This window comes from Fukomys damarensis, unplaced genomic scaffold (assembly GCF_012274545.1).
Source record: "Fukomys damarensis isolate Sample0158 unplaced genomic scaffold, DMR_v1.0_HiC HiC_scaffold_29, whole genome shotgun sequence".
NCBI classification, from domain to species: Eukaryota; Metazoa; Chordata; class Mammalia; order Rodentia; family Bathyergidae; genus Fukomys; species Fukomys damarensis.
In genome coordinates, this window is record NW_022900941.1 from 555497 (window position 1) to 580831 (window position 25335).

The 25335-nt window shown below is 41.4% G+C and overlaps 1 protein-coding gene across 4 annotated transcripts in view; it reads left to right on the forward strand.

Annotated features, from left to right (window-relative positions):
* The window catches only part of Plekhb2 (pleckstrin homology domain containing B2), a 43607-nt gene that overhangs the window by 8379 nt on the left and 9893 nt on the right, over positions 1 to 25335 (forward strand). For 3 of the 4 annotated variants that reach the window (XM_010603141.2, XM_010603139.3, XM_010603140.3), the window contains exons 2-6: positions 2784 to 2828; positions 8543 to 8695; positions 9249 to 9351; positions 14751 to 14790; positions 16994 to 17083. In XM_010603141.2, the coding sequence (XP_010601443.1) occupies positions 2792 to 2828; positions 8543 to 8695; positions 9249 to 9351; positions 14751 to 14790; positions 16994 to 17083 (423 nt within the window). In that variant the 5' untranslated portion in view covers positions 2784 to 2791. The remainder of the gene's footprint in view (positions 1 to 2783; positions 2829 to 8542; positions 8696 to 9248; positions 9352 to 14750; positions 14791 to 16993; positions 17084 to 25335) is intronic. The other variant, XM_033757225.1, reaches the window with a different exon arrangement.

Here is a 25335-nt window from a genome sequence, read left to right on the forward strand (position 1 = left end):
AAAAAAAAAAAAAAAAAAAAAAAAAAAAAGAACCCAGTCCTTACCCCAAGAAGACACCATTGAAAAAAAATAGGCACCATATCTGGCAATTCAGATGTTCACATGTACACACTCAGTGGATCATAGTCAGGGATAATAGAAATTCCTAGATCCTTAGGGCGTTACTTCCAGCTGTCTTTTAACTCTTACTATTTTCCTACTTCTGGTGTTGGTGATAATCTCACCAGTGTGTATTGTTGTGCATTCAGAGTCTTAAGGCCTTTTAAGTGAAGCTGTTCTCAACCTGTGTTACAGTGATTTGACATTTTTACTTTTTGAGTCAGGTTTCACTGTGTAGTTCAGGCTGGCCTTGAACTCACTATTTAGCCCAGGCTAGCCTCAAACTTGCAGCAATCCTCCTGCCTCAGCCTCCCGAGTCTGGCTGATATTTTGACTGTTAATGCTAACAAATACAGCCAAACTAATGTCAAGAACCATTTGAGACTTAAGTAAATATATCACAAGCTCAGGAGATTGCTTTCTGTTGTTCTGTATTATATTGTTTTCATATTAGTAGCAGGTTTCACAACCACCAACTAATAAGGTGACAGCAAAATTGTGACAGTTGAGTCAGGGTCAGGTTTTCTATTTATATTGTAACTAGGTGGCTCCCAATACCTTTCTAAGTAGTTTTTTGCCTTTTGCTGGATAATTTCTTTTTCTTAAGACATCATGGCCATCGGAGGTTGTAGTTTGATGTGGCATGCATACATAATGCTTAGCTAGTTTCATGTTCTGAGGTGATAATGTCACTGCAGAGATGTGATGCTGTCTACAACATTCTATTTCTTTTAAATCTGTGTTTTATCTATTCCTTCTATTAGAGTGTAAGCTATAGAAAAGCAGGCAGTTGGACTTGGGCACTACTGTATCTTTAGTGTCTAAGACAGTGCTGAGCATACATTAGCTGCTCTAAGAACGTTTTTGTTTGATGAAAATAAGATGGCATTGTTTCTGTGCCTCAGATCTCTTTGGAAGAATGATTGTTTTAGCTTTTGGTTTTGGGAAACCAAATTTAACCCAGCTTAAAGGATAAATTTACAGTTTTGCTTAGCAGAAAGCCCCAGATTAGGGTGGGTTTCAGGGCCAGTTGGTAGCTCGGCAGTCTCTAGGTTGAACTGTGTGGTCGCCTGGTCCTAGTGTGGCTGCCAGCGGCAGGGAGCAGCTTCTCTGTTTACACCCGCTGAGAGAAGGGGCCTGGGCTTTCTGGGTTAATTTGTATTTGTGTGTTTTGAGAAGCTGAATGTGTGAGAGCAAGATTGTGTGGGGAAGATGGACTTCTTTCATTTCTTGGTAGGGCAAGCAGCATTGACAAAATTGCAAAGGATTAGAACCTTCAGAGTCTACGAATTTGGGAATACTGGAGTGTAAGACAACTGAGGTTTGTGGGGCTCTTTTCCTAAAGCATTAGAGAAAGTGAGACTTCAGCCACACTTTGATGTGGAGAGAGTTGTATTTGCATTTTGAATTTTCCACTCCATCTTTTGCTGTGATTTGTTAACTTTTCAAATCTTTTAGTGCCTTAAAAAAATACTAAAAAAAAAAAAAAAAATTTGAAACAAAAGTAGCCTATGGTCTCAGGTTCCAGATGTGCCAGAAGGACAGAGATGTCTTTTATAGGCCAAGAGGCTTTTTAAAAACAATGTTATTTTGGCGGGCTTTGAGGGGGTAGGTTGGAGAAACTGTGGGCTTTCTCTGGAGTAACCTGCTAACTTGTCTTCTGGGTACTGCTTGTGACCTGCTGCCGTGACCTTCGGTGAAATGAAGCCTATATCTCTAAGGTGGCAGGCCAGTTTACTCATCAGGATGATGGCGGCCCTTTCCAGGCTCTGTCACTGTCACTTCTGCCTGCTGATCTGTCACAGGCAGAGGTGCCTGCTGCACACCCCTCTGTGTAGCTTCCCTCTCCCTTTGTAGCAAGCATGACATTGTAGTGAATGTCTCTGTACGTAAATGTTGCACCTTTGCACATGTATCAACAAGGAAGATTCCTAGTAATGGTGAAATTGTTAGGTAGAAACTTAAAATTTTGACAGATTGTCGGATTCTTTCCAGAAACATTTGCAGCATGTTTCTGGGCTGTCTGTCTGATAGGTAAATTAACTACATTTTGAATTTTGTCCTTGAATTGAGAGAGAAATTGAGTCTCTTTTTATGAGTTTTGTTTTGTGTGTGTGAATCCACAAATGATTGCTCTTTATTTATGGTATACGTGAGCTTTTTAAGTGAAGAAAATATACTCATTGCTATCATGGGGTCGTAATATTTTTCCCCTGATTTGTCATTCGTCCCATTTTTACTTTTCCCCCATACAAAAGTTTATATTTTTATGAAGTTAGGTTTTTCAACCCTTTTCTTGACTCCTGTTTTTACTGTGTCTGCTGTCCACTGTGCTGACACCACTGTGGCAGCCTGAGCCTGGCTGGGCATGCTAAGTGTCAAGCTGAGACAGTTGGATGCTAGTCCTCTACGCATGTGCTCATCAGAGCTGAATCTTAGTGTGCCAGGGTTGTTGCATGTGTGATAGATCCAGCGTGGTGGGTGGTGCGGCTGAAGCCTAGAGTGCAAGGAAGGGCTGGGAATTCGGACCCCACTGAGGTTTTTCATAAATGTCAGGTAACCAGTGAGGTCCAGTGGCTTTGGGCTGTTCCTTGGCCTGCTCTGAGGACAAGGATTAGGCTTGAACCAGATGAGACCTTCTGTACCTGGCTGTGATGTGAACCTGCCTGTTTTCTGTTTCACAGGTGAAGAGATGGCGTTTGTGAAGAGTGGATGGTTGCTTCGACAGAGTGAGTACTGGACATGTGGGCCTCCACTTAGGGTTGCTTTGGGGACATCTTTGTTTCTGTATTTTGAAACAGATCATGTTTAAAAACATATCGAAGTTTTACTATATTGCTGCCTTGAATTTCCTCTTGGGAGTTTTGAGAACTCTGTAAACTTTCTGCACACAGGGAACTCCTTGGTTGCTGAGTTTATAGACTGGGAAACACTGGTGAGACTGTCTTTGGTCTCTTTGCTCACAGCATACTTTGGAATGACTTGAGCTACTGCTGTATTGGCATTGAGGGGCTGATCTCTTTGCGGGTAAGATGTGCCTGTTTATCTGAGGATTGAGCAGTGCCTCAGATGCTGAAATGCTAGAGCTTTTCTAATTATATGGAGGAAGACTCACCCCTGCAACCACTAGGCCCCCTGCCCTCTTTTGACATCCACCTTCTTTTGAATGGTGATGTGATTCTGTTTGGGCTCATAGACCGCCAGATCACTTTCAGGCTGTAGGACATAGCCTACCTGCCAGATCCCCTGTGTGTGGATGTAGTCCTAACAGTGGGTGGCATATACCAGGATGGAGCTGTCAGTTTGGAAAGGTAACATTAGACCCCTCTTTCAGGCAAAGGAGGCTGTGGCTACAGGTCTCATACATGGTGGGTTTAGGTTTAGGAATGTCTTGAGTGTAGATCCACTGCCATCTGGTCTCTCTCCTGATGATACTGGTTAGGGACTCTGAAGGCTATGAGGAAGTGTCAGTCTTTCTACATGGCTGCATGGACATGGAGGACAAGGAAAGCATTTGTAGAATTAGTATATATTTTGGCCCACTTTCCTTCACTAAGTTCCAGTTCCTGGGTTGAGGCTATCCACTCTGCCAGCTGGACACTGGTTCCAGCCAGGAGCGATGAACTCTTAGTTGTCTGGGAGTGGGTTACTACTGCATATTCAGCCTTTTTAGTTCCATTTTCCAGGTGAACTCCTATCTGTAGAAAATCCTGTCTGGGTTTTCCCATGGCAAATCCCTCAAGTCCTCCTTGCCACATAGGTGTTAAGCAACACTTGTCCACAATAGTGTGTCCAGTCATCTTGATGTTCTCCTGGGAGGAAGGTAGAAGGGTTAGTGGGAAGCAAGTCTTGACCTGCATGGCTTGCCCCTCTGATAACTTGACTTGTTGGTATTTTATCAGCTGACTGTTGGACAGCCAAAGGCTGCCTTGGAGGCCAGCACCCCTAAAACATGATGTGAAGAATACAGTCAGGTCATTGCCGAGGGTTAGTTTGGTGGCCTTGGGGATCAGTAGAGCTATAATGGCAAAAGCCCAAAGGCAAGCCGGCCATCCCTTAAACACCCAGTCCAATTCTTTACTCAGATCCCCCGTTGCACAGGCCCCTTAACTTGATCTAGTAACCTGAGTGTCACTTCCTTTTCATAACATAAAAACTGAATGAGGTTCTGGTTGGCAAGCTCGAAGCAGGGGCCTGGAGAAGTGTGTTTTCAGGGTCTAGAAGTGCCTTGGCCCTTAGGGTCCCATAGTAAGGGTCCTTGTTTTGGGTCATCTTTGAGCATCTGGTATAGGGGTTGGACTATCTCCCTATAGTTGGGAATCCACAGTTAGCAAACCTGGAGATTTTCAGAAAGCCTCTTAACTGTTTTAAAGTCTTTGGAGAGCGAAATGAGGCTAATTGGCTCAGTTTAGTTCCTTCCCAGAGCTCGGGTCCCTCTGAAATGGTTAACCCCAAATATTTTACTGAGAGCTGGTACAATTGGGCCTTATTCTGGACACTTTATAGCCACTCTGTGCCAGGAAGTTGAGGAGGGCTTGGGTTCTTCGGTTACAGTCTTTTTCCATTGGGGCACAAACCAGAGGGGTCATCTATGTACTGAAGAATTTTTACGTCTGGACAGGAAAAGTCAAGATCTCTGAAAAGAACATGTCCAAACAGGTGAGGACTAGGACTGTCATGAAACCCCTGGGGCAAGACCTTCAGGTTAACTGAGAGGTTTGCGTGGAAGGCAGAGATACTGAGAATCTGAGTATATAGAGATACAGAAGAAAGTATCTGTTAAATCTAAAACTGAGAATAGGGTGGGTAGCCTGGGTAGAATATAAGGGACAGAAAGAGGGCTGCTGTCATCCCTTACTGCTTGCTGTTTTTGCCTTCTGCCCACCATAACTGTTTCTCCTCTGCAATACACCTCTGCCACCCCACTCCACCTTGGAACCAACTGTGGACAGAAACCTCTACAAACTGAGCAGCAATAAACCTTTCCTCCTTAATGTTGTGTTTTGAGTATTTTGTCTCAGCAAGGAGAAAAGTAACAAAAACAAGGCCTCTTTCAGTCTTTCATAGAAATCACTGGAACTCTCATGCTCCTTCTGTTTTATTCAGAAAGCTTCTGGTAATTACCAAGTTTTTATCTTGATCTTTGGTGGTTCTCTGATGCAAATTATAAAATATCCATATCTTGTATATACTTTCTTAGAGCTGGGGCCAGGATACTGGATTGAAAGGGTCCTATGGTTTACTCTGGCAAGATACTGTTCATTCTCATATCTTTGGGCATTATCCTGTACCTTGTTTGTTTCAGTGGTTATGAGAGCTTGTCCCAGAATAAGGAGTACATCTTCATGGGTCAGATTGTAATTCTCAGCCCATTCAATAAGTACCTCAGTAAACTTACCTGATTCTTGGCAAACTTTTCCTTTTTTATCTGTCTGAATTCCTTTAGGGTGAAGGGAATATGGGTTCATTGGGTTTGATTTGGTTACCTGAAGGGGTAACAAAGATGCAGGGTCAGGGGCTGGGTTGCCCAACCTTAGGGGCTTGCTAAATGATAAAGGGGACATCTGGGGCATAGGAGGATACTATTCAGGGGCTTATTTTCTTTACCCCTTCTTGCCCCCTTAGTGTCCCCCTGTCCTTTTCCTAGGGATGAAGCCTAACTCCCTTGAGGCCCACTGGGCTTGGGAATTTTCTACCCCTCCCAATGCTAGATCCCCTAGCAAGGCTGATTGGTTTTGCACGTCTTACAAAATATTTCATTATCCCTTAGGACAAAGAGAGCCTAGACATAAGGAACCTCTAACCATTTCCTTTCCTTTTTACAAAGCAAATCTTGCTGTAGGGTGGTGTTATAGTTTATAGTTCCTCCTGCTGGCCAGGTCTCACCATCTCCCACAGGATACCTTATCCATATCTGGGTGCCCTTTTTCTTCTGGGATTGAGGATCAGATATCTTCCATTATGTCTGCAGGAGGGAGGCTCCCAGATTTCCCATCTGAAACGGTACATAAAGAAGGTGGGAGGCATGAGAGTGGCCCCATCATACCCGTTACATAACCTTTCCTAGTCTCTGGATTTGTGGCAACACCAGAGGAAGACTAACTCTCCTTCCTTAAGGGAGGCCAAGTGTTATGGCTTGTGTCTAGATGTCCCCTCAGAGCTTCATGCCAGAGAGATGGGGCTTTTTTTTTCAAAGGTGGCTGAATGTAGAGTGTGTGACGTTGGAATTAAGGGTGTGTGATTACTAAGTCAGTCCACTGATTAGTTTGACAGCACCCTAATCCCAGTAGCGTAGATGGAGTATACAAGAGATGCTGTTAAGGTCCTTTGCTGGTTCCCTTGTTGGTTTGCTATGTTTGGTCCGCCATGAACTGTTGCCCCTCTGCCATGTGCCATTCTGCTTTGGGGCCAGCTGATTATGGACTGAAACCTCTACAAATTGAACTAAGTAAACCCTTTCCCTTTTAGCATTGGGTGTCAGGTATTTTGTCTCAGCCACGAGAGAAAAGTGACTAAGACATCAAGTTAGATATTTTTTCCCACAAAGTGAACAGTGATCTTTTTAACAGTTTGTGCTGTCCACCAGTGTCTCATATGGCCACACAGACACAAAATCGATGTTCTCGGGCTAGGTGTCATTGGTAGAGTACTTGCCGTGTATGCAAAAGGCTCCAACGCCACAATCAATCATTCAGTCAATAAAAAATAAATACAAGTAAAAAATTGTATTAAGTTGTACAGACATTTGCAGTTTCCTGGCCGGTGGCCACTTTGGAGTTGTATATTCGGAAGACCTACTCAGTAGCCCCATTGTCCATCATGTGAGTTGATTTTTCTTTGCTGAAAGCAAGAGCAGCTAGGCAACATAAAATGAGATATGTTGCTTTCACTGGATTGCAGAGCAGCAGAGATACACCGGTGATTCCATGTGAGTCAAGTGGTTCCCAGGATTCCTTTTCGTGCGATTGCCACATAGACTGTTGGGATCTGGTGCCTGGCTTCGGGAGGGCAGCCTGATTTGGGTGTCCGTAGCCTGGCATATTGCGGCAGAACTTCTCGACCCGGTGATTCCCCTTTTGCCTTTTCATGCCTCATCCTGGTTGTGTATAGTGCAGGAGCTGCCATTTGCATGGATGCTGCATGTCAGTACTGATCAGTGTAGACACTCGATACTGGTAGGACACTGGTCTGACTGGCACATCATTTGGCCAACCAGTAGCAGGCATAGGACATAAGAAGGGTTATGTGGAATGGGATTTGTGCGCACTGAGCAGGAGTAGCATGGGACCCAGAACAGAAGGTAGCATGTGGATGTGAAGAAGGTACCAGGAGACTTGGAGCTAAACACTGACTTCAGATCGACTGCAAGGGGGTTCCCTAGGGTAGACGTTAGAAGGTTAACTGCCGGATTTTACAAATATCACAGTGAAAATGTGGATTCTCTCAGACTGACAGAAAGATGTGAACTGGTGGGATGTGCATTTCTCCAGTGTCTGTGTGTCTTTATCTGCATCAGGCTTTGGGCTTCCTGTGAAGGGAAGTGGGAAAGTGTGTATATTTTGTACTGGAGATTGAACTCAGGACATTGCACTTGCCAGACAGGCACAGTGCCATTGAGCTACACCCCTGGTCCCCTGAAAGCTCTTAAGGATGAAGAAAACAAATTTTTTCAAAGAGGGAGGTATTATTTTCATTTGCATTTAGAGACTTTCTAGTTTAGCATTTTCAGGTCCATCCTGCAAATTTAGATAGTGCTAGGAAAGTTTAGAAAGTTCAGAAGTTTAGTGGGGGACTGGGGAATTTAGCTCAGTGGTTCCACCACCTGCCTTGCAAGCTACAAGGTCCCAAGTTCCATCCCTGGTACCAAAAAAAAAAAAAAAAAAAAGTTTAGCTAGGGATATGGGGGTGTGGATTGCACATACCTATAATCCCAGCTACTTGGGAGGCTGAGGCCTGAGGATATCAAGTTTGAGGCCAGCCCAAGCAACTTAGCAAGACTGTATAATAAAAAGGGCTGGGGATGTAGCTCAGTAGTAAAGCACCCCTGGGTTCAGCCCTTATTGCTGCCAAAAACAAAACAAAGATTTAGTTCCCTAGGTGGACCTGGGAAATCGGATGTTAGACTTCCTTCATTGCTCAAAAGCTAGCTTTTTCTTTTAAAACTGAACTTCTGTGTCCTCTGGTTGGCAGCCTGTGGTGTCTTGTAGAGCAGTGCCTGCAGCCCTGCAAACTGCGGGGCGGTCAGGCCGAGGTGTTTGTTTCCATTTGTTTCAGGCGGTTTTGCGTAGGTGTGCTTAGAGGCTCAAGGAAGAGTTTTCTTTATTTCTCCTGATCTTCGTCTGATCTTGGAAGTGAAGCAGGGTCGGGCCTGTTAGTACTTGGATGGTAGTTGGAGGACAAAGTCTTCTTTAGACCCAAAGTCATCCTTTCTCATTTTTTACAGGTACGATTTTAAAGCGCTGGAAAAAGAATTGGTTTGACCTGTGGTCAGATGGTCACTTGATCTATTACGATGATCAGACACGCCAGAGTATTGAGGATAAAGTCCATATGCCAGTGGACTGCATCAATGTCCGCACAGGGCACGAGTGTCGGGGTAAGCTGGTCTCCCTTGTCCAGTTTCTGTCATCTGCTCTTCCTCAGTCTTGCTGGTGACTGAGTCCTCTGGTACCTGGTCTGCTTCCGCTAACAGACTGAAGAAGGGCTCTGTCTGGGAGGGAGGCCACAGTGGGGCTCTTGGGTCTAGAGAATGAACCGTAGTTGGGCAGATAGATTTGTCTCATCCAAGCTGGACTTTTTTATCTTGTGTCACTTTGTCTGGTAGAGAAGGAAGCAGCATGACAGGAGCCCCAAAAAGGATGTGGCTACATTAGACCGTGTTGGTTTTGTGACATAGAAACTGGCATCTGTTTGATGATGACTATAGTTAATAGTCTGTGCTGCCATAGTTTCCAGGAGTTGTCATATTTGTCGTCAGCCTAGTTCACCACTTTCTACCTTCATGGTCAGGCCATTGGTTGTGTTACTGATTTATAGTGTAGTTCTTGGCTCATCTGTGCTGTTACGACTTAGAAATCCTAAGAAGAAATGTTTTTCTAAAAAACAAAAAAACTATGTAAATTACACTCTTTTCTGCTTTTTCTTCATAGACATTCAGCCTCCAGATGGGAAGCCAAAAGATTGTCTGCTTCAGATCATCTGCCGAGATGGGAAGACGATTAGTCTTTGTGCAGAAAGCACAGATGATTGTTTGTGAGTTTTGATTTTATGTGTTTAATTAAAAATTTGAGGGCTGGGGATTTAGCTCAGTGGTTTGGTGGCCTACCTTGCAAGTGCAAGGACCTGAGTTCAATCCCCGGTACCAAAAAAAAACCCCCCAAAAATAAAATAAAAATTTGGGGGTGGGGTTTAGCTCAATGGCTAAATCATGCCTGCTTCCTAAGCACAAAGTTCTGAGTTCGATCACCAGGACCAAAAAAAATTTTTTTTTTTTTTTCAGTTTTCAGGGAGAGAAGAATGGAAGTGGTTTGCTTCAGGAAGCAAAATAGGGGCTCGGCAGATGTGAGAGAAATGTAATAGGCATTTCTTGATCTAATTTCTGCCTAGGTAGGATCTCATTATGATGAGAATGACAGAAAGTAATAGTTACTTTGTGCCTTCTTTTTCATTATTAGATTCTCATTGGATAATAGGCCTAGGTGAATCTTGATCTTTACACATTTTTTTCTTTTTTACGGGGTCTGGGATTGAACCCTGGGCCTTGCATATGCTAGGTGTGTTGGTTACCTTTCTCTCAGTGCTGAAACAAACTACCCAAAGTTAGAGGGGAAGGGGTTTACTTGGTTTACAGTTTGTAGAGATTTCAGTTCATAATCAGCTGGCTCCAAAACAGCGATGGCAGACAGGCATCAAAGATGAGAAACAACATGGTGTGCACAAGTTTGCAAAGGTAACAAGGGGCTTTCACCTGCCTTCTGCTTCTTTTATCCCATCCAGACTAATCTGGGGGTTAGGATGGTGGTAAACCACTGGTGGTTTAGGAATCACATGCCCTTAACCCCAGCATCACACATTCCAGATTCAGCTACCTCTTACCAGATGAGGCTTTGGGGGGACATCCAGACCCAAACCATAACACTAAGCAAGCATTTTACTACTGAGCTACATCCTGAGCCCTTTTTATTTTAGTTTAAGATAGGGTCTTGATGAGTTGTCTAGCCTGGCCTTGAACTTGAGATTCTTCTGTCTTGGCCTTCTGAGTAGCTAGGATTATAGGTATCTACTACGATGCCCTGATCTAAATATGTCTTTCTTAAGTGTCAACATCCATGTTTTGGAGCTTTTCCCTTTCTTTGGTAGTTCTTCTTGTCTGATATCTCTGAAAAAGGGACAGGGAACCAAACCTCGGGAGAAAAACCCGATCCTCTAGTCCTCAGCCTGTTAATGTTGGCATTGATAATGGTTCTTTACCTTGAAAACACTTGTTTGAATTAAATTTAGTGGTGAGATTGGATTTTTCTCTGTCTGCTTTACAACTTTAGTGGGCTAAGTCTGGACATCATGAGAACTCACTGGCAGAGCTAACTGAAACACTCGTGAGTAAGAACATGACATTTTCAGGAAGCCTGTAGACATGTTACCAGTTTGTGCTCATCCTTGATGTAAATATTCTGTCAAACTTTAGGTTTTAAATTTGAGGTGCAGTTCATTTTTGTACATTATCTTGATTATATCAGTCTTAACTGACATGTTGTGAAACAGATACAGTTTTCCTAAGGACTGGAGAAGAATTGACCTTGTCAGGCTAGTTTGCTGCTAGAACTCTATTGTTACCATCGGATGCTTAAACTAACATATACTGAGAATTTACTTTGCACTAGGTATGGAGCCGATGACTGCTTTACATATTTTAAAATTTTTATTAGTATATGCTCATAATATATAATGATGATATGCACTATAGTGGATTGGTACAGGTACCTAACACATTTCAGTTCCCTTTTTACCACCTTTCACCCCGTTTTAATTTTCTAGCATTAGATTCATTTATTTATTTTATAAGACCTTATAAAGTTAATTATCATATACAGATTGAAACCAGACTAATAGGCCAAAGAACATATAAAACATGTAAGACCATTGTACTAAATAAGTCAAGGTACACTTTTAGATACAGTGTCAGATTTTTTTTCTTTTGGTACCGGGGATCAAACTTGGGACCTTATGCTTGCAAGGCAGGCAGCAGAACCACTGAGCTAAATTCTGGCCCCGTCAGGTATTTTTAATTCACTTTTTTGTTTTATGAAATGAGTGTTACTGTTTCTGGTATAAGAAATTGAGGCATAGAGAGGTAAAGCTTAAGTTCAACTTGAAGCTTGGTTGTACATGACCTGCAGAGCCTTGTTCTTTCTGGACTCTAGGGAGGATCCATTCCCTTCCCTTTTCCAGCTGGAGGTTTCTTGGATTCCTTGGCTCTTGGCCTTTTCTTGATTCTTACAGCCTGCAGCATTATGACACTTCTCACACGGCCCTCTGACATGCAGCCAGGAGAGGTTATATGCCTTTAGGGACTTGTGCGTAGATTGGGCCTACCTGGATATTCCAGGATAATCTCCCAATATCAAGGTCCTATGGATTCTATGTTCTGGAGGCTACGAATCTAAAATGAGGCCTTCAGTGGCGCCACACTCCCTCTGGAACTGGATAGCATCCTTCCTTGACTCTTCCTAGCTTCTGGTGGTTGCTGCTGATATTTGGTGTTCCTTGGGTTGCAGCTGCATCCCTGCAGTCTCTGCTTCTGTTGTTACATGACATGTGTTTGTATACAGATTTCCCTTTTATAAAGGACTCCCTTATTTTGGATATAGGATCAGCCTTAATGCATGACCTCATTGAAATCTGATTCCTTTTGCAAAGACCCCATTTCCACATAATTTCAAATTTTTAGGTAATGGGGATTAGGACTTCAGTATGTCTTTTGAGGAGATATTATTCAATTCATAATAGGTTTCTGTGCAAAGATGTTGAAATAAATGTGGAACATCTTCCCCAAATACCCTGTGAAGTAAAGGGTAAAACATTTCAATGGCACTAGCCAATAAAAAAGTTGTATTTCAAGTACAAACTGCACAGAGATAAAGGAAGAACTAGATGCTTCTGCTGAGACAGTACTGTCCTTAACCTCACCTCAAATCCCAGAAGCGGTAGCAAGGTGAGTTAATTAAACATCACAGTTTTTTTGGGGGGGGTACCAGGGATCAAACTCAGGACCTTGTGCTTGCGAGGCAGGCGCAGTGCCACTGAGCTAACTCCCTGGCCCTACATCAGAAATTTTTAGTAATAACTTTCCAATCTAGAGTGATGTTAATTAAGAGAATAAGGTATTACAGAGCACGATCCTGTCTCAAAAATCCAAAAAGGAAAAAAATGGGTATATTTTGGAAAAGCTAAGAAACAACCCTAGAGTAGATACCTTTGGAATTTCAACAGAGGCTGGAAGCTTCCCCAAGGCTTGTCATGTAATAGTACATCAAAGACGTTACATCTTGCATGAGTTAGATAATTCCCTGGTTGCTGCTGTGAGCCCTACATGAGATATTCAAAGCATTTTGCTCAGAAGACTGTGTGGGACTTACATTTTTCAGAAAGAATTTACCAAGTCTCAGAAAAAATTTCCTCCTCTTCTATCCCTGTAACCTTTGACTGTGGGAAACCGAGACATCCAGCTCTTTCTGGAGTGGAGTGTGCTAGAGCTCTGAGGTGGAACTAGATTAGGTAGGAAGGGTGCCAACAGGAAGTAATGCATACCATATCAGAGCAAATGGAAGCTTTGGGTATCATTTCCCAGGTTGAACACGAGCACGATACATAGAAATGGCTTGGCAACTGTGGGAATACATCATGAAGAAAAAGTAAGGGAAGGAAAGGGCAGGAAAGCCCTTAGGCTGGAGGCAAATAATGCTCGAAGACAGGAGGAGTTTCCCAGAATGCTTCCCTGACTGCCATATTTAAAATATTTTCTCTCTATCATGTCCACACACAGTAATTGCCTAACTGTGTACTGCATGAAGGTAGGGATTTATATTTCTTTTGTTCTGGTTGTTTTGAGACAATCTAGCTATGTAGTTCAGGCTGGCCTTGAACTCATTATGTAGCCCAGACTGGTCTCAGCCTCCTGAGTGCTAGGATTACAGTTGTGTGCCACTGTGCCTGGCCAGGAGCATTCTTTTTTGTTTTTGTTTTTTTTTTTTTTTTTTTCCCAGATGCGAACTCTGGCCCTTGTGCTTGCAAGGCAGGCAGCAGAACCACTGGGCTAAATCCCCACCCTTTTTTTTTTTTTTGTTTTTTTTTTTTTTTCCCAGATGCGAACTCTGGCCCTTGTGCTTGCAAGGCAGGCAGCAGAACCACTGGGCTAAATCCCCACCCTTTTTTTTTTTTTTTTTTTGATACCAGGGATTGAACTCAGGACCTTGTACTTGTGAGGCAGGTGGCGGAAGGAGAATTCTATTTTTTTTTTTTTCTTGTACTGGGGATTGAACTTGGTTCCTTGTGCTTGCGATGCAGGTGCCAGAACCACTGAGCTAAATCCCTGGCCCAAGGAGCATTACTTTTTAATGGCAGAAATTACTGACAAGCTAAATGTCATACTATGGAACTAATGACCTGAGAAAAGGAAGTAGATGTGTATATGTCATGAACTGGAGAGCAAGTCGCGATAAATTTCACATTTGTTAGAAAGTAAAGCAGGAGCATGGGAGGGAGTATAAGGGAAGGTAGATATGAAAGCTTTTTTTTTTTTTTGGTACTGGGGATTGAACTTCGTTTTTTGTGTTTGCAAGGCAGGCAGCGGCATCACTGAGCTAAATTCCTGACCTTGAAAGTATATTATATTCATGTATGAAAGTGCCATAGAAAAAACCCAATATTTTGTAAAGTTAATATGCACTAATAAAAATGCATATTGGAAAAAGGTCTTATAAAGTAAAGCAAATATTAAATAGTACCCCTTAGGTTTTAGGTGTTAAATATCTACCATAGATATATATTTTAAAAATACTTATTTCTGGTGTAGTTCTTGAATGAGTTGATTGATTAAGTGGGTCCAGGGGCAAGGCCTGAAGACCTCTGTCCCCCATCTTTCACACTCTTTGGCAGTGGGAATTGAGCCTGAGGAGGACTGAGCTTTATCCTTAATTTGTTTTTTTTTTGGTACTGGGGATTGAACTCAGGACCTTGAGCTTGTAAGGCAGGTGGCATATCCTTAATCTTTTTTATTTTTTTTAAACAGGGTCTTAGTAAGTTCTCTGCCTCAGCTGGGCATGGTGACGCACACCTATTATGCCATCACTCAGAAGGCTGAGGCAGGAAGATACATGCAAGTCTGAGACCAGTCTGGGCTACATGAGTTCAAGGCCAGCCTGAACCATGAATTGAGATCCTGTCTGAAAAAACAAAACAAAAGTTCCTTCCCTCAAACTTAGGGTCTCCCACCTTAGCCTTCTGAGTAGCTGGAACTGCAGGGATGTGCCACTGTGCCTAACTTTCAAATACCTATTCTTTAAACAAATGTTTTAAGGAATTCTGATGTTAGCATGGATTTTGAAAACCATTGAAATGTTGGATTGTTTCACGTAAGCTTCTTTTTTCTTCAGGGCTTGGAAATTTACATTGCAAGATTCCAGAACAAATACGGTAAGTTAGTTGCTAATAGCGATCACCAGTAATATTTTCACTCCTGTATTTTGTGCAATAGATTGGAGACTAGGAGGTTGAGAAAGGGTAATTGAAAAGACAGGCTTTCTTGCCCGTTCAGCTGTGAGTGGGCAGAGCTGGGACATCTCTCTCTGACAGAGGTCAGGCTAGGTTTTGCCATTTTATGGCAAGAGGAACCCTCCTCACGAAGGCCTGCTAGTTTCAGTGTTGTTTTCTGTTAATGTTTGTGTTTAAGTTTTGCAATACCTTGAGTTCTGCTCTGGTTTATAGTAAAGGTACAAAAAGAACCACAGTGTTGTCTTTATTTAACTTTTTTTTTGTTTAATGTGTTGTACATGTGTTTAGTACATAATATTTACATTTCTTGTGGGAAGTTTGTGTGTGTGTGCGTGTGTGCACGCCCACACATGCGCACACACACACACATCTTAATTCCTTTTTTCTTTCCCATTCCTCCCCTTTTCTCCCCTTCCTCCTATGCATAAGATTTCGGTCTATAAGGTCAAAATAATTTGGGGACTTGTATTTGTCTTAGTACCATTTCTGGCCTCGGGAAATCATAGGTAGTAAAGCTCATGTGTAGAAACTATTAATGACATTTTTGTGTCTGTCAGGAAGTTTGGAAACATGACTTCTGTGGTCAGTTTTCATTCCTTAGGTAGGGTTTTTTTTTTTTTTCTTTATCTCTGTAGAAAGAAAAAAAGTAGATTAGGTTTACAGAAGAATTTGTGCACGTAGGAAAAGAGGTAAAAAGACTTGATACCCAACACGTAGTATCTTCGGTTCTTATTAGCCAAAGACAGTTCTTTTTAGCCAGCATGGTGGCGCATATCTATAATCCCAGCACTTGGGAGGCTGAGAGGCTGGAGGATCACTGTGAGTTCAAGGCCAGCCTGGGTTACATAGCCAGAGCCTGATCCTCCCTGCCCCCCAATGAAGAAAACCCCAAAGCCAAACTGCAAGACAGCTTTTTTTTTTTTTTTTTGGTGGTCTTGCTGTGCAGTCCAGGCTGGCCTTGACCTCTGTGTAGTTCAGGCTCGTCTCCAATTCCTGGTGATCCTCCTTGCTTCAGCCTCCAGGAGTGCTGGGATTGTGTTATAGGTGTGTACCACTGTGCCCAGCAAGACAGGTTTTTTTACAGCTTCATTTTTCCTTAAAACTTACTCTGTATCTCCAGTTACCCTTTCTTTCATGAAAATTTATTCTCTTTTTGGGTGAAATTAGTATTAATGGTTCATATAGTTTGAGGCAATATCCCAAGGTAATTCTCCCCCCCACCCAGGTAATTCTTTGTATGGATTTTTTTTTTTTAGTTCTCCCCCCTACCACTGAGTTGCAATTTCAAGAACTTTCCTTTTTGATGCAAAAGAGTGTGTTGAATCTGTCTGTACCTGTTACTTTTCAAATTGTGTGTAGGATTGTTGAGTGGTGCAGTGTCTCTGAAAGGCTCTGGTAACAGTGGAGCCTTTAGGGCCTTCCTGTGTCATGAGAGCTCTGCTCCTGCTGAGGCCAGAGGCTGGAGCACCTTACTCCTGAACTCAGGACTTCCCTGTGGGCTAAAGCACCCCTTTGGACCAGATTTTTAGTTCTTACAGAACTGTAGTTTTTTGTCCTTTGTTTTATTTGCTAAAAAAAATAGCGTGCATGCATGGCATTGAGTACAGAAGTGCAGACTGCTGCCCACCCTCACTCTGTGGTAGGGCCAGGCGAGGTGGAGCTGTGGAGGTGCACCACACTCTGAACTGAGTGGTCTTGTTATAAGCCAGCTAGGAGTGGCTCTTGAAAAAATTCTGCACAGAGGAAAGGCAATTTGTAGGGTCTTTTAAGGGCTCTTATTTGGGGAGGGCTCGGGGAGAGGGGTGCACAAATGTGACTTCACAGAAACAGAACTTTGCTAAGTCATTTGGGGTCAGGGACAGTTTTACACGGCTTACTTAAAATGTCACACAGGTCTTCTGGTTTACAAGGTAGCACAGATAACAGTTGCAGACTTATGTGGGCATCCTGTTTACAAAGCAGTGAAGATAACATGTGTGCAGAATCCCACCAGGTGTTGCAGTTTGTCATGCATTAACTGAGGGGACTCCAAGGGTGAAGGGGAAGGTGACCACCCAGAATGATTCGAATTTACACACATGGCATCAGGTCGGCTATCACAACCCCTTCCTCCTCTCTCACACAGGTGTGTGTGGGCTCTGCAGTGCTGTCTGATGAGACTGTGGTGGCTTCTTCGCCCCCTCCTTTCATGGCCTACGCTGCGCCGACTGCCGAGGTAGGGAGCAGACCTGAGCAGAGAGCATCCAGACGACTTTTTGTTTCTAATCCTGAGCCAGCATCAGAGAAATTGGAAATGTATTCCAAACTTTTTTTAAAATCAAGTTTATTGATACATTTTAGATATACAATATGATGCATTCATTATTGGGAATTTGTACCTTTACAAGATATATCTTGGTTCCTTTTTTTCCCCATTCTCCTGCCCTCCCTTTAACCCTTCCATCCCTCCCTGTTAACAAAGAGTTTGTTTCTGTTTTTTCCTTTTCTCATATTTATTCCTTTCCCCCTACCCCTCCCATTTCCCCTTCCCCTTTGGACCCTTTCTTCCTATTTTATCTATTATACATTTTGATCCTTATTTACATTTTCAGTTTCTCACACCAGAGAAACCATTTGGTATTTACACACGTGTCCTATTTATTTCACTCACAGTGCATCCATTTAGTTATAAATGATTCTAGTTTCGCATTCTTTATGGCTGAGTAGTACTCCATTTTATTAAAAAAAAACTCCTTCTTTATCTGATCTCCAGTTGATGAGCAAATTGGGCTTTTTCCAAGTTTTAACTATTACAAAGTGTGCTGCTGTGTGTAAATAACTGTGCACATGTATTGCTGTGGTATGATTCTTTTAATTCTTTTGGGAAGATATCTAGCAGGGGAATAGCTAGGTCAAATGAAACTTCTAGTTTTAGTTTTTTGAGGAATATCCACACTAATTTCCATAGTGGTTTCAACAGTGGAGAAGGGTTCCTTTTTTCCCACAGCCTGCCACCATCTGTTATTGGTTGATTTCTTGATGATAGCCATTCTTTGTTTTGTTTTGTTTTTATTTTGAGACAGGGTCTCACTACGTAGTTGAGACTGACCTGGAACTCACTGTGTCGCCCAGGCTGGCCTCGAACTCACAGCGATCCTCCTGCCTCAGCCACCCAAGTGCTGGGATTATAGGCATGCGCCACCACGCCTGGCCTAGCCATTCTTTGTTGAGTGAGATGGAATCTCAGCATTGCTTTTAACTTGCATCTCATGAATGACTAGTGACGTTGAGCATTTTTTCATATTTTTTTGCTGGTACTACTACTTCATTTTAGAAGTGTCTGTTCATTTTAGATGCCCTTTTTTTGGATTGGGTATTTAAATTGAGGGGTTCTAATTTTTAAAGTTCTTTATATATTCTAGATAGTAGTTCTTTATCTTAGGTACAGCTGGTAAACATTTTTTTCCATTCTGTGGGTTATCTCCTCAATCTATTGGTGGTTTCTCTTGCTGAGTAAATTCTTTTTAATAAGATGAGATCCCAGTTGTTGTTTCTTTGTGGTAGTTCTTTTCTTTTTTTTTCTTTCTTTTTTTTTTTTTTGGTTTTTGAGGCAGGGTCTCACTATGTAGTGAGACTGACCTGGAACTCACTATGTAGCTCAGGCTGGTCTCGAACTCACAGTGATCCTCCTGCCTCAGCCTCCCAAGAGTGCTGGGATTACAGGCGTGCACCACCACGCCCGGCCTCTTTGTGATAGTTCTGTGTGACTGGAGTTTTGTTTTTAAAGTCTTTGCCTACATCTCTGTCTGCAAGAGATCTCCCTGTTCTCTCTTCCAACACATTTAGTATCTCTGTATTTTATATTTAGATCTTTGATCCATTTTGATTTTAGTTTAGTGCATGGTAAAGGATATGGGTGTAGTTTTAATCTCTGGCAAGTTGAAACCCAGTTCTTCTAGCAGCATTTCTTCCAGTGAATGTTTTTGACTTGTTTGTGAAAATGAAGGTGGCTGAGAATGTTTGGAAATTTTTCTGCATCTTCTGATTTGTTTCATTGATCCTGAAGTCTGTTTTTTTTTGCCGTTACTGCACTGTTTTTATCACAGTACTTTGTAGTGTAATTTCAAGTCAGGGATGGTGATGTCCCGTCTTGCCTTTGTTGTATACAGTTGCCTTTGCTATTCTAGATCTCTTCAGGTTCCAAATTAAGTTTGGGATTGTTTTTGCTAATTCTGTGAGATATGCTGTTGGAGTTTTGATTGGGATTGCATTGAATCTGTGTAACAGTTTTGGAAGTATGGCCATTTTCACTATATTGGCTTTTCCTACCCAAGAAAAAGGGATGTCTCCATTTTCTGATCTTCAATCTCTTTTTTCAGAGTGCTGTAGTTTTCAATGTAGAGGTATTTTACTTCTGTCATTAGATTGATTCCTAGGTATTTCATTTTTTTTTTTTTTGAATTCTGTTGTGAAAGGTGTTGCTTCCCTAATTTCTCTCTCAGTGAGTTTGTTATTCATGTTCAGGAAGGCTGTTGATTTTTGAGTATCCAGCTACACTCCTGAATTTGATTATTAAGTCTAGAATGTTTTTGGTGGAGTTTTTGGGGTTTTCTATGTAGAGTATCATGTCATCTGTAAATGATAATTTAACTCCTTTTTTTTTCCTACCCTTATTCCTTTTATTTTTATTTTTTTCTTGTCTGCTGTGGCTGTTTCCAGAATTATATTGCATAAGATTGATGACAGTGGACATCCTTGTCTTGTTCCTGATTTTAGTTTTTGTCCACTTAATATGATGTTGGCTGTTGATTTGTCATAAATGGCTTTTATGAGGTTGAGATAAAGACCTTGTATTCCAATTTCCTATAGGACTTTTATCATGAATGGGTGTTGGACTTTGTCAGATGCTTTTTCAGCTTCTATTGAGATGGTCGTGTGGTTTTTTATCTTTGGCTCCGTTAATATAGTGTATTCCATTTATCGATTTGTGTATGTTGAACCATCACTGTGTCTGTCACTGGTATGAATCCTACTTGGTTAGAGTGTATAATCTTGATGATATGCTGCGTTCTGTTTGCCAGTATCTTATTGAGAATTTTTGTGTCTATATTAATTAGGGAGATAGGCCTGTAGTCCTGTAGTTCTCTTTTTTGGTTAGATCCTTCTCTGATTTTGGAGTCAAGGTAATGCTTGCCTCCAGGAATGAATTTGGAAGTATACCTTCCCTTTCAATTTCTTTAGAGTTTTAGGAGTAGTGGCATTCGATCTTCTGTAAATTTCTTGTGGAAATCAGCAGTGAATCCATCAGGGCCTGAGCTTTTCTTTGTTTTTTTGGTTTTTTATTACATCTTCAATTTCATTGACTGATTCTGGTTTATTTGGAATTTATATATCTTCTTGATTCAGCTTTGGCAGTTTGTATGTGTCTAGGCACTGTCCATGTCTTCTGTGTTTTCCATCTTATTAGAATAAAGTTTCTCCAAATAGGTACTAGTCTTTTGCATTTCTACAAGATCTGTTGTAATTTCACCCTTTTCATTCCTGATAACTTGACTTTTTTTTCCCCTGATACTGGGGATCACACTCAGGATCTTGTGCTTGCAAGGCCTGAATGACACCAATGAGCTACATCCCTTGCCCTAACCCTTTCTGTTCCTATGTGGATTTGAGTCTTTTCTTTCCTTGTTTTGATAAGGTTGGCTAAGGGTTTGTCTGTTTTATTTAATCTTTGAAAGAACCAATTCTTTGATATGTTGACTCTTTGCATTGTTTCTTAGTCTCCATTGCATTAATTTCTGCTCTGATCTTTATAATTTCCTCTCTTGTATGAGCTTTGGGTTTTACTTGTTCTTTTTCTAGAAGCTTAAGGTTCAACATTAGATTATTTGAAGAGTTTGATCTGTTTTCCTAATATGGGTATTCACCACTATAAATTTCTGTTGTAGGACTGCTTTCATTATGTCTCATAAATCCCGGTATATTGTATTGGCATTATCATTTAATTGTAGAAACTGTCTTAATTTCTTCTTTAATTTCATCTGTGACCCATTGGTTGTTCAGCAGGGCGCTATTCAATTCCCATGTGTTTACGGAGTTTTCGTGGTTTCTTTTGACATTGAGTTCCAGTTCCATTACACTATGATCTGATAATATGTATTTACTTAAGCATGTTATATGAGCTAGCATGTGGTCTATTTTGGAGAGCACCCCATGTGCAGCTGAGAAGAATGTGTATTCTGATGTGAGTCGGAACACTCTGTAGACATCTACTAAGTCCATTTGAAGTTTGGTTTAATTCTGATATTTCATTATTGATATTTTGTCTGGTTGATCTATTTATGACAGTAGGGTATTGTGGTCCCCAATTATATTATGTATTAGTGCTTATTTGATTTTTCATGTCTGTTAATATTTGGTTTATTTATTTTATCTTATTGAGTTTATTGGTACTTTTTAAGTGTACATTACAGTTACATTCAACATTGGGATCTTGTACCTTTACATGACACATCTTTGTTCTCATTTTTTCCTCATACCCCTGCCCTCTTCTTACTATTTGGTTTAGATAGTTAAGTACACTTGTATTTGGTGCAGATATAGTTACAATTGTTATCTCTTCCTCTTGGTTTGTTCCCTTAACAGGTATGTAGTGACATTCTTTGTCTTTCTTGGTCAATCTTTGCTTCAAAACCAGTTTGTCTGCAAATAAAAACCCTGCTTTTTTTCCGGGTTCCTGTTGCATGAAGTATTGTTTTCCACCTTTTGACTTTCAAGTTTTGAATTTCTTTTTTAATTAAATGTGTTTCTTGTATGCAGCACATAGTTGGATCATGCTTCTTGGTCTATTCTGCCAGTCTGTCTCTTTTACTTGGTGAATGGAGACCATAATCATTGATGGTTATAACTGGTATGTATTGACTTACCTTGTAATGTTATTTTTCTGTTGTTGGCTCTCTTTATCCCCTTTATTTAATTTCTTGCCTTCCGTGTTGTATTCATTCTGCTGGGGTTTGTGAAGTTGTAGTCTTCATGATCTTGTTCAGGATCATTTTGGAGTGCTGAGTCGGTGTTCATAAATTTTCTCAGGTGTTCTTTGTCAGGGGAAGTACCTTTATTTCTCCATCAATTTTGAAAGATAATTTTCTGGATACATTAGTGAGTTGGAAATTTTTTATTTTTTATTTTTTTTTAAGGTTGAAATACTCCACTCCAAGCTCTCCTTGTTTTAAGGGTTTGTGTTGAGAAGCCTGCTGTGATGATTCTTTTTTTTTTTTGTACCTGGGATTGAACTTGGCCCCTTGAGCAAGGCAGGCAGTGGAAACACTGAGCCAAATTGCTGGCCCCTGCTGTGATTCTGATTGGCTTTCCTTTATGTGTGAGTTCTTTCTTTTCTCTAAGAGTTTTTGGTATTCTATTCTTATGTTGGATTTCTGGTATCTTGACTATAATATGTCTAGGTGTAGATTTTTTTTTGATCATGGCTAATTGGAGCTCTATATGCCTCACTTGCCTGTATGTCAAATTGTTTTTCCCTGTTTGGGAATTTTACACCCAATTACTTATTTTTTTGACACAGGGTCTCACTATGGAGTTGAGATGGACCTGGAACTCACTGTATAGCCCAGGCTGGTCTCGAACTCACAGTGATCCTCCTGTCTCACAGCCTCCCGAGTGCTGGGATTACAGGCATGCCCGGCTTTTTTTTTTTTCAGTTACTACTTTGAACAGGTTTTTAAAAAATTTTTTTGTCCTTTGTGTTATCTCCTGTATTTTTATTGACTCTGATCAATCTTAAATTACTCTTCTTTGCGTCATCTAGCAGCTGTTGGATTGATTTTTCATGGTCCCCTGCTATTTTTAAGAAATCTTTCTTTTCATGGTTGCAAACTGTAATCCTGTCTTCTGGGTCTCATTCTGGCCTCACATTGGCTGCTCACATCTGCTGTGAATACTTTCAATGGAACTTCTAATTTCTTAGATATCTGTTTGAATATGTTTCATGAGTTCTGTTTCTTTCCTTTGCTGGGTGTTCATCGTTTTCCATCACTCTGGGCATTTTCATCATTTTCCTAAGCTCCACTTTTTTAAAAAAAATCTGTATCTGCTGCACAGTCACTAAGCTCTTTCACTATCATCACCATCTTTGCAGTTATCTGAGAAAGCATTTCTGATTTGATGTTTTCTAAAGCCTCATTCATCTGCTTTGTTATTTCCACTGTTACCACTTCAGAGAGTCCAGGGGGGCAGCTTTTGGATTATTCCACCTCATTACCCCCTGGGTTTGCCTTTGATGGGCTGGAAGTCTGGGGTTGTTCTTGTGTAAATGTCGTCTCATTGTCTATATTTTATGCTTTTAGTTTAATTCCTGTGTTGATGCTTGTAGATTGCTTACGGCAAGTAGCTTTATTGCTAGTATTTAGAACCCTTAGGAAATGACTGCTTCTCAGAGATGTCTTCCAGGTGTATCTTTTGGTTTTGATTCTGTTGCAAAGTGCTATCTCTTCGATTCACTGGGGATGAGACATTGCTGCCTACTTGGCCCAGCCCCTGGTTCTTTGGCAGTGGGCTTTAGTATTCTTTATGACCCTTAGGCAGTCTCAATCTTGGTACACCAGGAAGAATGACTGATAGAGGAATTCTGTCACCTTCACTAAAATAGTACAATCAGCAATAACAATAGCATCACACAGCCTATAAAATGACAAACTGTCAACTATTAATTTGCCACTTTTATTGTATGAACTAGATTGTGGTTATATGACAAAATCTAAAAGGAGAAAAATGTATGCAGTAAATATGCTCTCAGTATAGTGATTTTACCATCGGGGAGACAATTTAAAAGGAATTGGGGGGAAAACAGAAGTAGAAGAAGAAAAAGAGTTTAAAAGCAAGGATAGAGGACAAAGGAAGATCGTGCAAACTTTGGGAAAGTGGTGATGACTGGAGGGAGGGTCAGGGTTTAGCTCAGTGGTTCTGCTGCTTGCCTCATTGATTTCAGTCCCCGTTACACCCCCTCCAAAAAAAACACCAGAGGGAAAGAGAAGAAAGCAATAAAAACAATAACAGAACAAAACAACAGTAAAAAAAAGTAGAAACTGTGTTCACACTCATATAAAAATAAGAACACATAATCAAGGAAAAACAAAGCAAAAACAAGGAAGAGAAATTTTTCAAAAAAGAAAAAAAATGTCCACGTCAAGGTTTATCTCTGCTGTCCCTGGTAGACAGTGCGGGTAGCATACAGATCTGCATGAATCAGTCCCTAGCCAGCTGCCTGTAGCTTTGCTGCAGGGTAGTGGGTAATCACAGCAAGCCTGCACCTTCAGTTCTGCTGAAGTTCACCCAGGTTTCTGGCTGTGAGGCTGGAACTGGACCTGTGGAGTCTCCAACGGTCCCTGTGCCCCGCTTCTTGCTGGCTCAAACTTGGCTCCCTGATTTTCTCCTGACTTGAACTCTGGCTCTGACACTGGAAGCCACTAGGTGGAGCTGTCCCGCAGCTGTTCTGAGTTCTGAGCTTAGTTGGCCTTTCTCCACGATGGCTGTCTGCCAATATCCCTTTCTTAGGGGATGTCCAAACCCCAGCAGCTCATCAACCACTGCAGTCCACTGCATCCACCACTCTGTTCCACTTGTGCTTTTCTTTTTCTTTCTTTATTTTTTCAGTACTTGGGCCCAAACTCAGGACCTTGTGCCTCCAAGGCAGGCACAGAGTCACTGAGCTAAATCCCTGTCTCCACTTGTGCATTTCTCTGGAGCTCTCTGTGACCACCAGTAGTCACAGTTCATCTGCAGCTTCAAGCTGCCCTTCCTCTGTAGCGAGTCCAGGATCAGGGAGGAGGTGCCACGAGCTACCTCCTTCTTTTTTGGAGACTCTTCGCTCTCCCCATTGTCTTCAGTTCTTGCTTCAGATCCTTCTTGGGTCCAAGGGTCCCATTTCCCTCCTCTTCTGTCATGTTGTTTCATTCTAGTGCCAGGACACAAAACTTTGGAGAAGCCCTCTTTCTGCTGTTCACCACTCCATCTTCCCACTCTTCTTGATTTTAACTTTTTAAAAGTATCAAGATGATGAAATAGACAAAGATTCTCCAACCTCCTCCACCACTCTTTCTGTTCATCCTACATAGGTCAGCTTTCAGCTTTGAATACTGCCTAATTGCTTCTGCTAATGTTTGTAGTACTACTTTAAACAGGAGTGGTGGTAGAGAACATCCTTGTCTTGTTACTGATTTTAGAGGGAAACCTTTTAGTTTTTCACATTTAATATGATGTTGGCAGTAGTTTGTCATAAGTGGTTTTATCAGATTGAGATAAGGTCCTTCTATACCTAATTTCTTTAGTGATTATATCATGAATGGATGTTGAATTTTGTCAAACGCCTTCTTTGCATCTTTTGAGATGACCATATGACTTGGTCTTTTGTTTTTAAGGTATCTCAGAGTATATGGTCCCTTATAATAACCCTATCTTTTTTTTTTTTTTTTTTTTTTT